General features: G+C 57.5%; 2 protein-coding genes across 15 annotated transcripts in view; both read left to right on the forward strand.

Annotated features, from left to right (window-relative positions):
• Positions 1-3,486, forward strand: part of ARAP1 (ArfGAP with RhoGAP domain, ankyrin repeat and PH domain 1) — a 62,572-nt gene extending 59,086 nt beyond the window's left edge. For all 13 annotated transcript variants that reach the window (XM_023645803.2, XM_023645801.2, XM_023645802.2 and 10 more), the window contains 5 exons: positions 132-214; positions 936-986; positions 1,156-1,219; positions 2,480-2,629; positions 2,876-3,486. In XM_023645803.2, the coding sequence (XP_023501571.1) occupies positions 132-214; positions 936-986; positions 1,156-1,219; positions 2,480-2,629; positions 2,876-2,893 (366 nt within the window). In that variant the 3' untranslated portion in view covers positions 2,894-3,486. The remainder of the gene's footprint in view (positions 1-131; positions 215-935; positions 987-1,155; positions 1,220-2,479; positions 2,630-2,875) is intronic.
• A 10,384-nt stretch (positions 3,487-13,870) lies between these two features.
• PDE2A (phosphodiesterase 2A) overlaps positions 13,871-19,322 on the forward strand; it is a 90,243-nt gene continuing 84,791 nt past the window's right edge. The window contains exon 1 of one of the 2 annotated variants that reach the window (XM_014741834.3): positions 13,871-14,340. Coding sequence is in view for 1 of the 2 variants with exons in the window: in XM_001499060.7 (XP_001499110.1) it covers positions 14,270-14,340 (71 nt within the window). In the remaining variant the exon portion in view is untranslated. The remainder of the gene's footprint in view (positions 14,341-19,322) is intronic. The other variant, XM_001499060.7, reaches the window with a different exon arrangement.

Genomic DNA, 19,322 nt, shown 5'->3' on the forward strand with positions numbered 1-19,322 from the left:
CTGGAGGAGCTTCCCCATGCTGGGATGCGAAGGGGGCTGGAAGAGGGAGGAGGGAGGTGCCCAGTTGGGAGAACTGCCCCGGTGCCCACCCTAACTGGAGTGCCCTCTCCCTCTGCCCTCCTCCACCCCAGAGTCACCGGCCGGAGAAGGAGTGGCCCATCAGGAGTCTCAAAGTCTATTTGGGAGTGAAGAAGAAACTCCGGCCGCCCACCTGGTGAGCGGGGCTGGGGCGTGTGGGGGCTCAGAACTCATGGGGAGGCACAGCGAGGGGCTGTGAACCTGATGGGTTAGTACAGGGCTTCTGAGGGTGTGGTCCCCACACCAGCAGCAGCGTCACCTGGAAACACTTTAGAAACCCGGATTCTCGGGTGCCGCTCAGACCTGCTGAACCGTGGGTTCTGGGGTGGGGCCAGGGGTCTGTGCCCCAACAAGCCGACCAGGGAGCCCCGAGTCCCTGTTGGAGGACCACTGGCCTGGATTGACATCCTGTCCCTGACTCACTCTGGGACCTTTCTGTGCCTCCCTTCCACGTCTGTCAAGTGGGGAAAGTAATGGTACACCTGTTTCAAAGCGTGGTTGTGTGTTTTAAAAGTTGAAAAGTGATGCATAGCCACTGTTATTGTTAATAATTGCAGTCACTAGACTTGGTTTCCTGACTGTCCCCTCTCATCCCCTGGCTGTGCCTCTTGGGGATGTGCCTCTTGTGTCTCTTGGGGACTCGGGCTGGCCTGGGGTTGGGGGCGGGGGAGCCGAGGGCCTGGGAGGTTGGTGGGGGCTGTGAGGGGAAGAGGCAGTGGCCAGGTTGTGCTGTACCTGTGAGAAGGCTCTGAACTCTGCCCCTGGCTCTGGCCTGGGCTTCTGGGCTCTGTCCTGGGCACCTGGGCTGTGAGGCCTCTGTGGGCTGTCAAGTGATCCCACCCGCTCCTCCTCTGCAGCTGGGGCTTCACGGTGGTGCACGAGACAGAGAAACACGAGAAGCAGCAGTGGTGAGCGAGGGCCCAGGCTGAGGAGAGATGGTAGCATGTCCCCCTTGATTGGGTCCCCCTACCTTCCAGATCTGTGCCCCACCCCGAAACCCTGGGCGGGGGAGACGGGCAGGATGACCCCGCTCAACTGGGCCTTTGGCAGCGTCCAGACCTGTGTCCTACCCTGCAGGTACCTCTGCTGTGAGACGCAGATGGAGCTCCGGGAGTGGTTTGCCACCTTCCTCTTTGTGCAGGTACCCTGGGCAGGGATGGGGTGGGGTGGCATGGGATCCCGGGAGGCTCCATCATGGAAAACAGCTGTGTTTGCTTCTTTATTCTTCAGGCCACCAGTTACTTCAAGATTTTGAGTTGCTTTAAATTTGTTTGCTCGTTTACTCAGTAAATCCTTCCTAGTGCCCACTCTGGTCCAGCCCTGAGCCAGGCACGCTATACACAGTGGGCCCAGGGCCCTGCCCTTGGGCGCTCCCCTGTGGAGAGGAAAACAGTCCCAGAGTGCCTGTTCATCCCCGGGTGGTCAGTGCTGTGGTGACTAAGGGAAGCTAGGGACCCTGCCTCATGGAGCTGGTGGGGAGGGTGGGGACAGCAGCAGGGAGAGGGTGTCCTGGGAGCTGTCTTTGGGGACCAAACAGAAAGGGGAGTGGGGGGACAGCTTCTAGGCAGAGGGAATAGTTTATGCAAAGGCATGACAAGAAAACTACAGATTGTCCAATAGGGTGTGAAGGGAGAGGCCAGGAGTGCCAGAATTTGGCACTGGAAGGGGCTCAGGAGCAAAATCTCCAGGAGCCTTGAAGGCCGTGCCAAGGAAGCTGAACTTGACCTAGTCGGCAGTTTTAAAGGAGGGTTTTAAGCAAGAAAGAGTGGCATGCAGGTTTGAGTCTGAGAAGGCTCATTTGGGGGCAGCATGCCAAGGAGGATGGACTGAAGGGCCGAGCCTGGCAGTGAGGAGGCCTGTGCGGTGGCTGCTGCAGTGGGCTAGGCGGGACAGGCTGGGGAGGACTTCGAGCCAGAGCAGGGCCAGAGGGGTGGTTGGACTTTAAAAAAGGTTTTTAAATGAGAGCTCAGAATTGTTTAGGGAGAAGGGACACAAAACTGTACCAGGGTTCTGGGCTGAGTTCTTTTAGCCCCGAGCTTCCTGGTAGTCAAGGTCTAAAGGGAAACAGGGTGGATTCTGTAGTTTTCTTGGCTCCTGGTGGAAGGAGGCAGACGTGTTTCTCCAGGACTGTTTCCTTGGTGCTGCATTCTTGAAGCGGTCTGTTTGTGGACCGGAGATGAGAGTTGTTAAGTAACATAACTGGCTGTGTTTTGCCAGGGATACAGTCATGTTCTCCTAACAGCAGCTGCTTCTCATGTCGACTGGGATCAAAGCTGAGGGTGTCACCTCAGATCAGAGCTGGAGACATTCCTGGAAAGGGTGGGTGGACCCAGAGCTGAGTGTCTGAGCGAGTCGAAGCTGAGCCCAGGCCCCAGCGCCCCTCCTCTCCCCTGCTCCCTAGCACGATGGCCTGGTGTGGCCCTCGGAGCCCTCACGTGTGTCCCGGGTGGTGCCTGAGGTGCGGCTGGGCAGCATATCGCTGATTCCCCTGCGCGGCAATGAGAACGAAATGCGCCGGAGTGTGGCTGCCTTTGCTTCGGACCCCCTTTCTGTGAGTGGCCCTCCATCCCTATGGGCAAGGGGCTGGGGACATGGCTGGAGCTGGCTTTCCACCTGACTCACCTCTCTACTCAGCTTCTCTGAGTGCCCCATGGCCCATCCCTCCATCTTCAGTAGGAGTCCTGACAGGCCCCTTTGGTTCACACAGTTCGCGGGAGCCCCCTCTCTGCCTGGCCCCTGGCCCCTGCGAGCCTTCACAAAGTGCTGATAGAATCTGGGCTTCTGTGCCTTCCCACAGCTCCTCCGAAACGTCTGAGCGCAGGAGCCAGCCCCAGGCTCTGGGACTCTGCCGCCATGAAGCCTTCCTGTTCAGACACCCTCATGCCCTGCGTGCCTGGTGTGAGCCCACAGGAGGCGCATGAGGAAGCCGCACCCCCACATCCCACATCCTGACTGCAGTACGGGGTTCCCTGGTTGGGGCATGGGGGGCAGCGGAGTCTGCCTGAGGAGGAACCCCCCACCTGGTCTGTTCAGGAGCTCGGTCCTCCTGGCCTGGCCTGTGCCCCCCCAGGGTCACCTACCCTGAGTTTGAGGGGTTGGAGAGATGGGCATTAATCAGGAATTCTGGAGGACCGTCATCCTCACAGAGGCTCGAGGCCCTGGGCCCCCGCTGGAAGGGAGCCCACCCCCCTGCCACAAACTCCAGAACGGCAAAAGGCAGATGCTGTAAAGGAACACTCAGCTGCAGTGGGGAGGGAGCTCTTGGGTCGGTTTCTACAGGGCCAAGAACTGGACTTGGGGGACGTCAGCCCCTCTTCTGTCTGGGCTGACTGGGGGGGCCCAGGCCACCCAGTGCCCCTTCCCCACTTTGGGGACCTTTTGATAATATAAATATATCTGTATATTTTATCCTGTGGTACTGAGGCCTGTGACTGGTTAGGGATTTTCGGTGTCCCGGGATAGCAGGGGACAGGAGGTCAGGAGACCCAGTGGTGAGTGCCTAGTGCCCTGAAGCTGGGACTTGGGCTCTGCTCTCTCCAGGCCTGAGCCATTCAGACACTCTCCCCTGTCCCAGGCTGAGCTCCGGCCTCGCTCCACACCGTCTCCACTGAGCTCCTGTGCAGCCAGGGTGGGGAATGCTGGTCCTGATCCCAGCCAGGACAGACCCCAGCTGGACGGAGCCCCTCTCCCTGCTGCAGTCTGACCCGGGGCCTGGGTGTGGCATGTGAGTGACTTGGGGCAGCCCCTCATCAGCCCTTCTGGAGGCACAAGGTCAGAGTCACAGGAGCTTTATTCAGTTAGGAGGAAGGGCCCCAGGTTCCCCTTGGCTCCTGTGCACACCCCTCCAGAGGCGGCCTCACTGGGCACTGCCTGGCCATCTCCTCCAAGAAGAGAAAGCCCTGGCAAGTTGGGGAGATAATGAGCTGTTCCGAGAAGGATTTGGGACTCCCTGGGAGAGTGCCAGACACCACATTCCCGCCTCTGCCTAGAGCCTCATTACTGTCCTCTCTTCAGGGGCCCAGCGGGCAGACAGGCTGACCTCTCAGCCTCAGCCTCCGCCAGTGGGGCTGGGCAAAGGAGGGGGAGGGTGGGTCACGTGACCTCTGACTCATGTGATCCGGCTCAGGGGGGAGGCCTGGGTGTGGATGGGGGTCTTGGGGACCTGGACTCCAGGTTCCTTGTTCCTGTGTTTCAGGAAGGGAGGTAGATGCCAGGTTGGAATTGGTTCTGTGGCCTGTTTCACTGCAGCTAAGCTCCTTGAGTCTCCCACTCTTATCCTGCCCTAGGTGGGCTGCTCCAGGCCAGGCTGACCATGCACCTGCAGCCAGGACAAGACCCTTGTCCAAAGGGTCAGGGTCTAGAATTCTTCCCTGGACCTGACCTTGGACTGACCAGCTAGCCCTGAGGCCCAGAAAGAGCGTGGGTGAGACTGGAGCTCCCTCCCTGCTAAGCTGCCCATGTTACTGCCTCTGCTCAGGGACTGGCTGCAGTGACTGCATTGGGCCACCAGGGGGCAGCCACAGACAGCTTAACTTTGCTGGTCTCATAATAGGTTGTGGAGGGCCCCGGTGTGGCCGTCCTGGCCCAGGCCTTGTTCTGTTGAAGTGTGGGGTGGGACCTGTCCCTGCCTGTGCCCCCCAGGCTGGTGATATTCTGGAAGGCAGCACAGTGGAGGAATGCGCTTTGGGCAGCTGGGCTACAGGAGCCAGGAGGAAGAGAGAGCAACCCTTTACTATGGGTCAGCACCAGTACTCTACGCCCTGTCTCCTCCTAGAGAGGAAGAAAACCAAGCCCAGAGAAGGGAGGTGACTTGCTCAGGGTCACACAGCTCTCCTGATTCAGGGCTGAGGTCCATTTCCACTGCCTCACTGTGGAGACTCCCTCCTCCACTCCCTTCCTGGTTCCAACTCTGCTCTCTTCTAAGTGGCCCCATTTGTCCCCTGGGGAAGGAGATATGAACTGTCAGGAGTTAATGGTACCTTCAAATGCTTTCCCTTGGGATTGGAGATGACATCCCAACAGGAGCCTTCAGAGCACAACCTTAATGAATTACAGCAATGACAACAGTGTCGGCTGGATTAGGGCAGGAGGCTCTGCTGGTCTGTGTCACAAGGATTCCTAGAAATGGGGCCTCTTGGTACCCTTGGTCGTTTGATCACAGATTATTTGAGGTTGGGGTGGGGGGGATGGGTGAGGAGCCTAGAGCTGGACCTGCTGAGGGGTGAGGAGCAGCTCTTGGGGAGGGAGTGGGCTTCCAGAGGAGGAGGTGCCCCCAAGCTGACCCTGGAGACTGGAACCTTGGCAGGTACACATGGTGGGGACGAGTCGAAGTATTGGGGGTGGAGGACAGGGCTTTGAGGGTCAACCCAAGTCCAGGCCTAATCTCAGGGACCACAGGGAGCCCTGGAGAGGAGGCTGTGGCAAGTCAGAGTCTGGGGAATGAGGATGTTGCTGATGGAGAGGAGGCTGAGGGGGGAGAGTGGGGGAGGGGCTGGGCTGGGAGTGGGGGCTGGGAGGAGGGGGTGGGATGTCTGTCTCTCTCTCTTCGCCTCCTTCCTGCTCAACCTGCCCTCCCTGCAAGGCGTCCAGCAGCCACGGAGGGCCCCTGGGCCTCAGGAGACCCTTGGGCTCCACAGGAAATCGATGGGGTGGGGGAGGGGAAGACGGGCCCTGCCTCCCCGCTTCCTCCTGAGCTGATTGGAGGGGGCCTGGAGCTGGACCTTCTCTCCTAGCCCCTGCTCTGGTGGCCTCCAAGCCCCCTGCCCACAGCTGGCTGTTTTGGAAAAGCACTAGTCTGGATCCCAGCTGGACAGATGCCACCACTCCCATCTACAAGCTGTGTGGCTTTGGCTAAATTCCTGAGGTCTCGGATCCTGGGTGTTCTCCTCTGTACTTTGGAGATGTTCCTGGTACCTACTAATGGGAGGACTAAATGAGCTAATGAGGGTGAAGTACCTAGCACTGCCCCTTGATATTCCGCTTCCCAGATAGGTCTGGGGAGACATCATGGCATCCGGAGTCCTTTCCAGGCCCAATATATTTTCATTCAACAAGCCTTTCTTCAGTGTCCACTGTGTGCAGAGCTCAACTGAAGACCCTGGGAGCAGCTGTGCAAGGCGTGTGGGGGAAGGAGGAGCCTTCTGGTGGGCTCCTGATCAGGAGACCTGAGGGAGGGGTGAGCTGAGAGGGCCAGCAGTGTTTCTGCAGGTGGGCTGAGAGGGAGACTCCAGGAGGGGTGGGGGGGTGGGGGGGTGGGCATGAGCCTGGGCCAGCTACTGTGACCCTGCAGTGAGCACCTGGTGTGGCTTGAGCTTAGTGCCCCACGGGCACTGTGGGGCCTGCCCTCCACGCCTTGTGTTGGGGTCTTTGCCTCTACCCCCCCCCCCCCCGCCTCTTAAATATCATCACATCCCAGTTAAATGGGCTCCTTGGGTCTTCCCCCACCAGAAAAGGAATAGTTCCTATTCCCATAGTCAGCTCTGTGACCTCAGTGACCCAGACCCTAATCTGGGCAATGTCTGTCTGTCTGTCTCATAGACACGTAAGTACAGCTGGCATAAGTTCAGCTGGTTGGTAAGAACCTCCCAACCTCTTCTCCAATATGACTCTTCCTTCAGGAAGCTCTTCAGGATTGCACTTCCATCTGACTGTACTGTGTGCACTTAGGTGGGGTGTGTGTGTGTGTGTGTGTGTACGTGCACGCCCATGTCACTTGCACCCAGCTAGGGACTGGCTCAGGGAAGAGCTGTCAGGGATAGGGTTCTCTGGTCCTGCCCTAGCGTGCCCCTCTCCTATGCCATTTTCAGCCTGTGGAAATTTCCGTACTTTCTCTGCCCTGGTTACAGCTCCAACTGCTGTATTTATCACCCTGGAGACACAGTGGCACAGGCACATGCATGCCACACACACACACACTCATGCCCTGCACACACGTGATGCCTGCACACCTCAGCCTGCACTTCCAGACACACACACCCCCCCCCACACACGTGTGCGCATGCACGGCACGTGTATGACGCCTCCACAGTCAAGCTCTCTAGGAAAATTGCCCCCCTCCCTCCTGCTTCTCCTCCTCCACTCTGTCCTCCCACCACCACCCACCTCAAAACACTGAGACCAAAGAGAGGGGCTGGACGGTGCCTCCCACCACTTGTCAGCCTGCGAGGCACTTCCCCTCCGTGACTGTAGCTGCTCTGCTTCCCCACCGCCCGCCTTCCCCATCTCCCCCTCGAGCCCCCTCCGGCTCTCTTCACAGCCCTCCCAGCCCTTCCCTCTCTCCACTTCTCTGCACCCCTGTACGTCTCTCCCTCCACCTCAGTCATTGAGTCCTCTCTTTGTCACTCTTTTGACCCACTGAGGTGGAAACTGTGCTTCCTCCCTGCCTTTCCTCCTGAGGGGCTCACGACGGGACATCACAGGAGCTGATGGAGACAGAGGGACAGGCCAAGAGGGCCCGAGGGCCTGTGCCTCCTCAGTTCCTGTCACTTTCAGTTCCTCCTCCTGGGTGAGGGGAGGGCTGCGTGCCTGGCACCATGGAGACCAGCGTCATGGCAACACAGCCTGGGTGGGCACAGCCTTCCTCCTCCAGGAGGGCCCCCAGAGCTCCCAGGAGGAGCTGCCAAGAGGCCCTGAGGAGGTGGGTCTAGTGCTGGTCCCCAGCACTGGCTGCCACACCCGCCTCCAGCTCGTACCACCCCCAGGACACCCCCACCCTGACCAGCTCTCCTTGTACCACTGTTCCCAAGGCCACAAGTCACTAATCCCAGTAGGGGGAAATCCTCTGGCAAACATGAGCTCCAGAGCTGGGGACCCTGAGGCTTCGTTTATAGACGGGGGACCAGAGAGGGCAGGGGCTTGCCCAGGGGCACACAGCAATTCTGGCTGAGCTGACTCTCAGACCTCAGTGCTCTTCTCTGGTCTCCCACCTTCCACCCAGGTTGGTGGTCACTGGGGCAAAGGAGTCAATCCAAGCTGGGATCCAGCCACCTGGGACGTCTCTAGCCAGTCCTTAATGTGGGCAGTAGTAATAATGATGCAAATGATGGTGCTGAGAAGCCCCTTATGAAGCACTCACCACCTGCTGGGCTAAGGCTTTGCACGTGTCATCTCATTTAATCCTTAGAACAAAGCTATGAGGAAGATACTTTCTGCTCCCATTTTATAGGTGAAGAAACTGAGGCTAATGTCAGGTGATTAATAAGTGGCATGGCTGGGAGGGAACACAGATCCTTCCCAGACGGTGCGGGTGAGCCAAGGCTTCATGCCCAGTGCCCTCCCCAGCAGGCACTCTTTTCTAAATTAGTGACAATCCGTGTTTTCAGTTCTGCCTGCCTTCTGGAGAGAGTTCATCTGGGACTTAGTCTAGGTCTGGCCTTAGGGCGTCTAGAAGCCAGGAGGTTATTTTTCTAAGAAGATGGAGAGGGAACACAGGCTTCCTGGTGTGGTTAGCCCTAGGGAAGACCTCCCTTGCAGTCCAGCAATGCAGAAACCAGCTCCCAAGCCCCAGGTCCTTTTAGGGTCATGTCTAAGTCCAGGCTGGAGCCTCTGGATGGAGGGAGGAGACCCTGCCTCCCGGGCCCAGCCTCAACTTGTCTCCCGACCTTGATGGAGTCACGTTGCAGCTGCCTTCCTCCTGGTTTATGTAATCATTCAAATATAGCAGCTGCCTTTATCCCACTGAGTCACACCCCCTCCTGCCCCCCCTCAGGTGCAGGGAGTTAAGGGGGACGAGGTAGATTAGGGCTGAGTGGGTGGTTCAGGGCCTCCTGCAAGGAGGATCCTGGTGTGCTGGATTGGAGGGTGGTGGTAGCGAGGGGGCTGGGGACCCAGGGAGAGCAAAACCTTCCCCAGAGTCTGAAGCCATAGGGGCGACGTCTGCCTTGCCTCATCCCTGCAAATTCCTCATCCCTTCCAAGCTCTAACCATAGCCTTCTCTCCCGGGCCTCTGCCCTGGCTGGAGGAGGAGAGAGAGGTGAAAGATTACTAATAGGAGAAACTGGGGTGGGGGAAGGGAGTGTGCAGCGGCCAGGAGTCCCTGGTCCCAGGCTCATCCTTGCCCTTTTCTCATTGTTTGCCCTGGGCAGTCTCGGCCCTCTCTGACCTCAGTTTCCCCATCTGTACAGTGAGGGATTGGACTCCACTGGCTCTCGCATCTTATGCAGCTTGATTCTTATCCCTGGAGATGACCTTGACCTTAGGCAGAAGGCACTTCCAAGTGTCTGGTTGAGTTCCTTCTCCTCTTGCTTTTCTCTGCCCGCCCAAATCTGCCCATCCTCCCTGGGTCAGTTCAGCACCTCCACCCCGTCCACGGGGCAGTATCAGGAGGAAGGGTCACTGGATTCTGGGCTGAGGGGCTGAGCTCTGGCTGCCTCTCCCTTCCAAGAACTTGCCGTCTGTTCCACCACTTCATCCCCGTCCGGCATTAATGGGAAGTTCACTGTCACCAAGTAGGGTCGCCTCTTCCCTTATAGGGCAGCTCTGACTGATCCTGGAACCTGAAGCAGGCCCACAATGCCTCAACCCTCTGTCCTGGATCCCCAAAGCCACTTTCCTGAGATGTTGAAGAAGCTCTCCCACCTTAGAGCTGTTCTGGAGGCTGTGGTGGCCTTTCATTCCTTTGTCAGCAAAGGCCTTGTCCCCATGGTGTGATGGGTCTGTGCTTAGAACACAGGGAACTATGCCAGGCCCTTACCAAGGACATCATGCTCCTCCAGCCATTGTCCTTGGAGCCACAGATGGGAGCTTCCTGGCCCAGGAGGAGGTGGAGAACCACTGCGAGTTGTCTCTCTGAGCTTCCCACTCCCCTGCCGTGCCCTCACCCCCGAGCTCCTGTTGCAAAGGCCCAGACGTGGGCCCCTCCTGGCCCCCAGCCACAGGGAGTCACCCAGGGGTTTTCAGACCAACCCTCCGTGAAATCCATGTTCCGCCAATTGCCAGCGTTCCTTTGGAGAGCTGCAGCTATTTCACAGTCTACAGCCTCAGTCTGCCCCTGGGGGAGAGTGGATCCCTACAGAGCAGGTCAGTGTGAGGCCCTCCCCACTACCACCTGTGTCCCCACATCCACCTGTGGCTTCTTACCGAGGGCTTGCTCCCATGTGATCTTGGACTGGGCTCTGCGTTGTCTCATTTCCACACTCACTTGTCTCTCCTTCCTTCCCACTCCCCTCTGTCAACATTTCTCACTGGTACCTGGTGAGGCTGCTCTAAGGCTGGGGATGGGCTGAGGTGAATAGGACTTCGGCCTGGCCTTGAGGAAAACACGATCCAGTAGAAGAAATGGGATGAATCCGAGGAAGGGGATGAGGCAGTGGGACAGATGGCAAGTTAGGGAAGGGAGAGGCCGCCAAAGGTTGCTTAACCCAGAACCCAGTGTGACCCCCTCCTGCCTACCCTCTCTGTGGGTGGAGGCAGGGTGTGTGCTGAACTGGGCCAGGACGGATGGGCCAGGATTGGGGATGGGCAGACAAAAGGAAGAGGAGAAGGAAGTCAGCCTGGGAGGGGAAACAGACTGAGGAAAGGACTGGCATGTGCTTAGGGGCCAGACCCTGTTCCATCTGAAGCAGAAGATGGAGAGGTCAGTCAGGGCCAGGTCATAAGAGACCTCAGTTGCTGGGCTGAGGAGCTTGGTCTTTATCCTGAGGGCACTGGGGAGCGATGCGAGGCTTTTGAGGAGGAGTTACATGATCAGATAGATGTCTTAGAAAGCTAGTGCTAGGTGCAGGGTGGAGGTGGAATAGAGAGGTTGAACTGGATTAGGGGGCTGGAGAATGACCAGGGGAGGGGGATGAAATCTGGGGCTTGGGGGACAGAGGGAGTGGACAGATGTGAGAGAATTACGGAGGGGGAGTTGACAGCTCTTCGATACAGATTTGACACAGGGAGTGGAGGAGAGGGAAGAGGCAAAGCGACTTTGAAGTTTCCAGACTGGGAATTAAAAATGTGCTGATGCCTTGGATAGAGACAAAAGATGTGATGGATGTTGAATATTTGAGTGCGAGGAGACTATGGGATGTCCCCAGGGGAGATGTCCAGGAGGCAGCCTGGACTGGACATCCGGAGCTCCAGAGAGGGGTTTAGGCGGCAGGGGGCACTTGGAGTTGTTGGTCTGTTTGGGGAAGGCTGCATACTCCATGGAGGTCGGGTGGAGAATGAGGAGAGACAGGGCCCGGTGCTCCTGTGTGGAACACCCATATTGAGGGAATGAAGATAGGATGAGCCACAGGAGGGGCTGTCTGGAAGGTGGGAGGGAAACAGCCTCGGAGGAGGCGGCGGGGGAGGACGCTGAGAAGAAGCCTCCTTCTTTGGCCACGAGGAGGTAGCTGGAGCCTGTGGGGCCTGCAGTCCTCGCGAAGCGGTGGGCGCAGGGCGGAGGCTGGATCCCAGAAGCTGCATCCTCCCATCGCTTTGGGCAGCCACCCACCTCCCAGGGGCATCTAACCTCCCTCCGGCTCCCAGCTAGCAAAAAACTGTCTGCTGACTGGCTGCGGGGAGGTGGACCAGGGCACGCACAGATCAGCACCCTGGAGAGCGTCCGGGTGGGGGAGGGCTCGGGGGCGGGGCCTGTGGCGGGGCGGGGCTTCGCCCTAATCGCTCGGGGCCTTTGGTTTCTGCACAGGCTGGTCTTGCATGCAGGCCAGTTCGAGGTGGAGGAGGGAAGAGCAGGCTTGGAGAGTCTCGGGCCCTCTTCCCTTTTTGCACCTACCCGCTCCCGGCACTGCCCGAAAGGAGCCACTACCCCAACATTTGGGGCTGTTACTCCCTCAGCCCCATCAATTCAACCTCTTCAGGGGAGGGGAGGGGAGGAGCATGCTGTTTATTGGGAACTTCACAGACGTTCCCCAAACCTCACAACTCTTCGAGCTTGGAATTTGTGACCCCATCTTTCAGATGAGAAAACTAAATGGAAGTTCAGAGAGGTTAGATAACTTACCCAGGACACATGGCAGCGTTGGGATTTGAACTTCCACCTGCCTGTCTCTAAGTCCTGAAGTACCCAGTATCCTGGATCTCGCACCTGGTACCTGTAGACTTCTTACTTCTGGGACAACTGTGGAGTCTGGTGTGGCATTGTGATGGGGAGGAGACCCTCCCTCCCACCTGACTTGCTTGAGTATATTCCCAGGAGACTTCTGAAGATGAAGTCTCCACCGTGGCTTCCAGAGTGGAAGGGCAGAAGGGAGGTTGAGGGCCAGGTGAGGCCTCCACGCACCTGTTCTCGGCACGCCCAGGAGGTGCCATCTTTTGATTCCTCTGACTCAGCTGCTTGTTGCCAGGCTCCTCAGGGCATGAAGGGGAGCTGTGAGAGGCCAAGACTGGACATGGTCTCCAGGGTCTGGGCTGTCTGAGCTCCTAGAATGGCTTCCCAGCCGGCAGGCGTGGAGCAGCAAGTCCCAGGGATGGGTCAGGCTGAGAAAACAGTTTGCCCAGAGCTTCCAGAGATCTAAAATTCTACCTTCTTGGGCCACAGTGGGAAGGAAAGGCTCCCTCCTATTTTCTTTCCTGAGACTTGCTAAGCCATGAGACAACTGCTTTCTGTAGCCCTTAGCCCGGACAGGCCTCCTGCACCAGCTCGGTCATTCCAGTCCACCCCCCAACGACTGCATCCCCATGCCCTCAGCAGGGGTCAGATTTCCACTCAGTCTCAGGGCTTTCTGCCTGGAGCTGGTGTGTGTGGCAGGAGTTATTCCCCCCACAGCTCAGAGAGGTGGGGTTACTGGTCAGGGTTACATGTAGCTCGTCTAGCCTGGGATACACCCCCTTCTCCTGGGGTCCCCTCCTTGCCTTTAAAGACCCAGCTGATATCCTCTCTTCTGGAAATGCTCACTACCCTCTGACTGGGTCAAGGGCCCCCTCTGGGCACTACAGACCTTGTGCTTCCCTCTGTCACACTGCAAGTCCCACCCCTTCCCTGAGTGCTTCTCCAAGGCAAGGAGCAGTCTGAGTCATATCTGACGAGGTTGGCCAGCGGTAGGTGTTTGTGAATGAATGAATGAGTATGTTACTGGCGGATCCCGGACTTGAACCTCCATCTTCTGCCTGAAAGTGTGGAGCTTTTTCTCCTACATCCAACAGGAGCTCTGCTGAGACAACTCCCTACCTGTCCCATTGCCTAGTATGCCCCCATTCCTTTGGGTTAAGGCTCCTTCCTGAGGAGTGCCCTCTGGGGACAGGGCAGAGGTGCCGCAGGCCATCCCCCATGTCTGTAGCTTGTGGACAGTGAAGGCCATGTGGAGTATGCTGCAGCCTGTGTGGCCACAACTCCTAGTAGAAATCTGTGCTCCAGCATCAGCTCCCACAGTGTCCCAGCTACACAGAGTCACCAAGAGGTGGACACTGTGACAAGGCTCTGAATCCAAAGACCATCAGCAAAAGCCCCCTGAACCTCCTGTTTACCCAACTCCATGTTGGGAACATGATGCAAACCTAGTGAGGGAGCCCAGAGGAGCTAATTCTGCCTGGAGGCCTGGCCCTTCCATACTTGAGGAGGGCACAGGAGCGTCCCCCCTGCCCTGAGGGACTCTCTCTTGGGGTCACAGAGGGCTGTGGTCCCGTCCACCTGCCCCTCATCCGCAGATCCCATCCTAGCCCATGAACATTACCCTCTCTGTTAGCTCCTCTATCAGCTACTCCTCTCTGTCTCCATTTGTCTCCACTTTTTTTTCCTTTGTTCCTCTGTGTATGTGTGTGTTTCCCTATGCCTCTCTGATCTCTTGGTGTTTCCATCTTGATCTCTATGGGCCTCCGATCCCTCTCTCCTATCCTTCTTCATGTGTTTCTCTCTCCCTTCCTGTCTGTCTGTTTCTCTCTCAGTCTCTCCCTCTGTGTGTGAGTCTTTTCCTCTCTCCCAGCCAGTCTCTCTCTACCCCTCCCTCCCTCTCTCCCTCTCTGTCTGGGCCTCTCTGTTCCTCCTCCCTCCTCCCTCCCCCTTCTGCATTATCAGACCTGCTCCAACCTCCTCCCAGAGCCAGCCTAGCGGCAGAGGCAGTGGCAGCCGGAGAGGGAGAGGCGGGAGCAGCTGGGGTAGCAGGGCTGGATTGGGGTGTTAAGTCCAGGCTGAGTAGGGGGTTGGGGGCAGGCTGCTGCTCTGGGTCCCTGTGCCTGCTGGGCCAGGCGCTCTGCCTGGAACCCCAGGCAGGGTGGACAGGGCGAGGTGCCACCTTAGTCTGGCTGGGGAGGCAGACGATGAGGAGCGATGGGGCAGGCATGCGGCCACTCCATCCTCTGCAGGAGCCAGCAGTACCCGGCAGCGCGACCGGCTGAGCCGTGAGTACTATCGAGGGGCTGGGGTCCGGGTGAGCAGCTGCAGGACATGCCATGGACAGGGTCCTGGGAGTCCCTCCAAGGAGCTGGGGTTGGTGTGGAGCTGAGCCACGTGGGAGGATCGATCCTGCTCCTGGGCGCTTGGTTGCCTGGAGTGTAGCCTGGGGGGCCTCTGTGTAGGGTGGGGGTGCCTAGCATCAACCTAGCGGGTGATGGGGCTGGGATCCCATAGAGGGGGCTGGTAGCTGGGGGAGGGGTTTGTAATGAATCTGAATCATTCCTTCAGGGGCTGGGGTGGGGGAGGTCTGTGGGAGCGTTCCAAGGAGCTCTGAGGAGGGCTGTTAGATTGACTCAGGACCCTGGATAGGGATGATGTTTGGGACCACGGGGCGTGTCCCTGTGTGTGTGTGAGAGAGAGAGAGAGAGAGGGAACGTGCATATGAATGAATAAGAGTGGCCCTGGAGCCGAAGAGGTCTGGGAGACTGCCCTCTGTGGGATTGTATGGGATTGAGATTGGGATTCAGAGCCGCCGGTTTAGGGAACTTTACCATAAAGCACCTGTCCCAGAGAGAACCATGGAGCCGGTTGGAATGAGGCCAGCCTCACGTGTGCCCACGTGCACGGGGATGCATGTGCAGGTGAGTGGAGGGGGTTCAGTGGCAGTGCCCCTCCACTGTCTGAGGGCTGCCGAGGTGGCAGGCAAGTGACAGGTGTCTCCAATTCTGTGGAGGTGCAGGTCTGTACCAGGCTGCGTGAGGGTATGTGTATGTGAGTGCGTGTAGGGTGCAAGAGGACACCTGGGGTGTAGAGGGATCAGTTGGTGGCTGGGTGTGCAGCCATCGTTCAGCGTGTGTGAGCATCCCAGTGTGACTGCGAGAGTTCATCTGCGTGTGGAGTGTGTATGTGTGTTAGTTTGAGTGTGTATGTTGACATGCATGTTAATATGTGTGCTGTGTTTGCAAAATAGAGGGACTCAATATTGAGCATGTTTGTTTCCATGTACATTCGTCTTGGTGTGTTTATTTGTTAGTGTGTGAATGTTAGTGTTGCTGTATGTGTGGGTGTGGTTGTGGATGTCTGTGTCAACATAAGTGTTCTGGCGTGGGTGTGTGATCATGGTGCTAGTGTACGTGAGTGTGTGTATTGATGCTGGTGTGTGCGTGTGTGTGTCTATATGTGTGTATTCATCTAAGTGTGTGGGTGGCTGTTTTCTTTCCCTTGTGGTTGAGGACACAGCTGGGACACTGTGGCCCACTGAGGCAGGGTGGAGGTGGCTGAATGTGTGACCACCTCTGTGAGCCCAGGACATTTCATTCTACACCCTGTGGGGAGATGCAGAAAAGAAATAGGCAGTAATGGCTCTGCCCTCTCGGGCCTCCTAAGCTTCCTAGACATAAAATAGCTTGAGAATAATTAAGCAGTAAAGACCAGGATCGAGCTAACAGGTGGGGGGTGGGGTGGGTGCAGCATAAGCAAAGGCCCTGGGTTGGGATCAGGCATGTGCCTGGAGGAGTGAGGAGGCTGGAGGGGTAGGCAGGAGCCACATCCTGCAGGACTCTGAACTCCAGGCTTCTTGGGCTTTGTCCTGAGGGCCCTGGGGAGTCCAGGAAGGTTTTAGGCAGTGGAGGGACATACTCAGATATGGGTTTTACAAAGCTGCCTCAGGTGGAACTGTCAAGGTTGAACTGGATGAGAGAGATGGGGGCGTGGAGGCCAGGCTGATGTGGGCATCAGTAAGGTCTGGGCCAAGTGGGCCAAGGGGCAGACGAGACCAGGGGCTTTCTGAAGGGAGAGGTTGGAGGGCTCGGCAAAGAGGATGGGAAGGGAGCATCGAGGTGGCCCAGGCTTGGACTTGGGTGGGGGGTGCGGTGGGAGGACCTCAGAGGGTCAGGATGTCGGGAAGGAAACTCCTGGAAGGCTCAGGCAAGTAAGGTAGTGGAGAGACCCCTGTGGGGTTTCCAGCCAGGGTGCAGAGGGCTGGAGATCATGGAGCCATCTCTTCCCAGACAGGGAAACTGAGCCTAGGGCTTTGTCACCCTCTTCTGGCTACGAGATTGGGGCTGAAGCTCTTCATCAGCCCTGAGCCTCAGTCTCCTCCTCCCCCAGGTCCCGCACGGGACCTCTTGCCTGCCTGAGCTGGGCCGGCTCAGGGAGGGTTAACTGCCTTTATGCTCCCTGCACCCCCCACTCCCCCTACCCACTGAGCAGCTCCTGCCACTCTTCCTGCTTCCCACTCCAGCCTCCTGTCCCCGGGGGCTACTGATGGCTTGGCTGGGATCTAGCCAAATGGGGGAGGCAGAGCTCCCGGCAGTACCCTGCTTCAGTCTTAATGGACTGGGAGTCTCACCCTCAGCCGTGCTGCTGTCAGCTCACACCTGCACTCCTCTGGCTTCTGCTGCTTAGGCCTACCTTGCACACTTCCATTCCTGCATTCATCCATTCCTTTATTCATTCATTTACTCAGCAAGGACTCCCCAGTGCCTGCTTGGTGCCCACTGGGCTGGTCCCTGGGGACACAGAGTGGACGCTGACCCAGACCCTGCTCTCAGGGAGTGCCCAGTCTGATGAAGGAGGCAGAAGTGCAAACGTACAGCCCCACAGTGTGAACAGTGCTGTGCAGAGGGAGCTCTGGGGACTGTGGCAGCCCACACCAAGCCAGGGCCTCCGAGGGAAGAGACGTTAGAGCTGGATCTTGAAGGATGGCTAGGACTTGCCCAGGTAGGGCAGTGCAGAGAGAGCAGTGTGTAAAGGTGGGTAGATGTGAGAAAGCGTGGCATGTTCAAGGGTTCAAGGGGCAGAAAGAGTTGGGGTTGGCAGGAGGGAGAAGGGTGTTGAGAAGAGGAAGAGAAGGCAGAAGGGGCCAGATACTATAGGGTCTCAAGTGCCAGGCTAAGGGGCTTGGACTTTTCCTCATAGGATTAGGGAGCTGGAGCTGGTGAAGGGCTTTTGAATAGGAAGCCTCCTGTAGGAAGGCCTCCTTGGTTCCCCCTCCCTCTGACCCCATGTCCCACCCTGACGTCTTTCTCCCTGATGGTACAAGATCAAGAGTGCGGGTCAGACTCAGCCTTCCCCTATGATATCTCCTGTGTGTGAGCTCCTTACCTAACCAGCCAAGGAGTTCCTCAAAGGCAGGAGCCACCTCCTCGTCCTTCACAGCACAGGGCTGGGCACCCAGGCTCAATGCAGCCTCCGAGGAGGAGAGGACACGAAGAGCATCTGGGCTGCCTTCTAGCAGTTGCTTCACTCTTCTCTGCAGCTTGCCCACAGATCTATCCAGCCCTGCTTACATTCCCCCAGGGACAGGATGCTCATCCCTTCCCTCTTAGGCAGCCCTTCTCTTGGGTTAAATCTGCCCTGGGCTCCTCTGCAGGGCCCAGCTACTCCAGCTACCCAGCCTGGCCTTGTGTCATTTCTCTGTCCTTCCATCCTGGGTCACTGGCCTTCCTCCTAAGCAGGGCCAGGTTGGGGCATAATAGTTTGAACACATCCTGGGCAAAGAGTGGGGAGGGATGAGCAGCCTTTATTCCCCCTACAGATGGTAAAATTGAGATGGGACAGTCCGCAAACACTCCAAAAATAATGATAAAGAGGCAGGCGCAACCTGCAAAGGGAGTGAGGATAGACAATAGGAAGAACTTCCTGGAGCAGCTATGGAATCTCCTGGCTTCAAGAGAGTGAGCTAGGCCTGAGAGGGAAGTCTCCCAGGACAGGAGGGGGAGTTGGAGGCAGAGACACCCTCCATCCCTGCTCCTCCTGCAGGTGAATGACATCGTCCAGGGAGAGGGGACTGGAGGGGCTCAGAGGCAGGGGTAGGGTCAGGATGCGTTCCTTCCTTCCTGCACTCAGCTGCCATTCACTGGGTTGTGCCCAACCGAACATGGCAGCCCTGCGGGGAGACGGACAGAGCCAATGAGCACGTGGAGGGAAGCCTTTCCTGTCTCTGCCAGGGTCAGAGAAAGACATTTAAGAGGAGGGGCCTTGGGGCTGGCCTCAGAAGGAAGAGTCGCTTCTCCAGGCGGAATTGAGGGACAGCTCTAGGAGGAGGGACCACCATGTGCAAAGGCCTTGGGGTGAGCACTAGCATGGTTTTGTTTGTGTGAGGACTGTAGGAGTGCAAAGTGGCCTAAGCATGAAGTGCAAGCGTTGGGGAAGGACTGGGCACAGACCGAGCGGGAGAGGAGCAAGGGAATTGAAGTTAGATCATAGGAGGCACTTTCTGCTGCCAAGGTGTCCCTTAACAGCCTTGATGTGTAGGCATCGTCATAAATTTGCAACCTCTTGGTCTCTCTGAGTGCCCCCAGCAGGGCCTACTGAGGGCCCCCTCCTTGCATGAGAGTAGGGTATACTGTGAACAGAGGCCCTGGAAATGGAGGAGAGGACGCGACTAAAAAATGTGGGCCCCTTTTTCTGGCATGCAAATGAATGCAAAGTAATATGCAAATCAGCTGGCTTGGGCTCGGCAGCTTTGGCTGGGAGGATGAGACATCATCCCGTTCCATGCTGGCCTCCCAGACCCCAGAGCAGCCGGAGCAGCCTCGTGTGCTGCTCTGAGTGCCCTAGCTTGTCTGAGCCACAAGATTGTGGCCTTCAGGGCGCGGGCCACAGGCTCCCTGTCAGCACCCCCATCCGCTTGGGAAGTTGATATATTTAGTAACAGGGATGTTTTCAACACATTTATCTCCCAGCTGTCGCTCCCTGGGAAAGGCCAGGTCCCCAGTGATGTGACCCACTTCTTGAAGTCCCTGAAGTCACCCTTCTCACTGCCCTACCTGAAAAACAGAAGGCAACTAGGGCTTGGTGCACAGAAGGGACTTAAGTCAGACATCTGGGAGGACTATCCAATGATGAAGTTGCTGATATGATGTGTGGACCTAGGGGCCTCTGGGCTCTCACTCTTTGGATAGCTATCCTGGGTTCAGAGAAGGCTTTGAAAATAGAAGAGAGAAGGTGGCAGACAGTCATAGTTCAAGTTTCAGCACCATTA

The sequence above is a fragment of the Equus caballus genome, chromosome 7 (assembly GCF_041296265.1).
Source record: "Equus caballus isolate H_3958 breed thoroughbred chromosome 7, TB-T2T, whole genome shotgun sequence".
Classification (NCBI taxonomy): domain Eukaryota; kingdom Metazoa; phylum Chordata; class Mammalia; order Perissodactyla; family Equidae; genus Equus; species Equus caballus.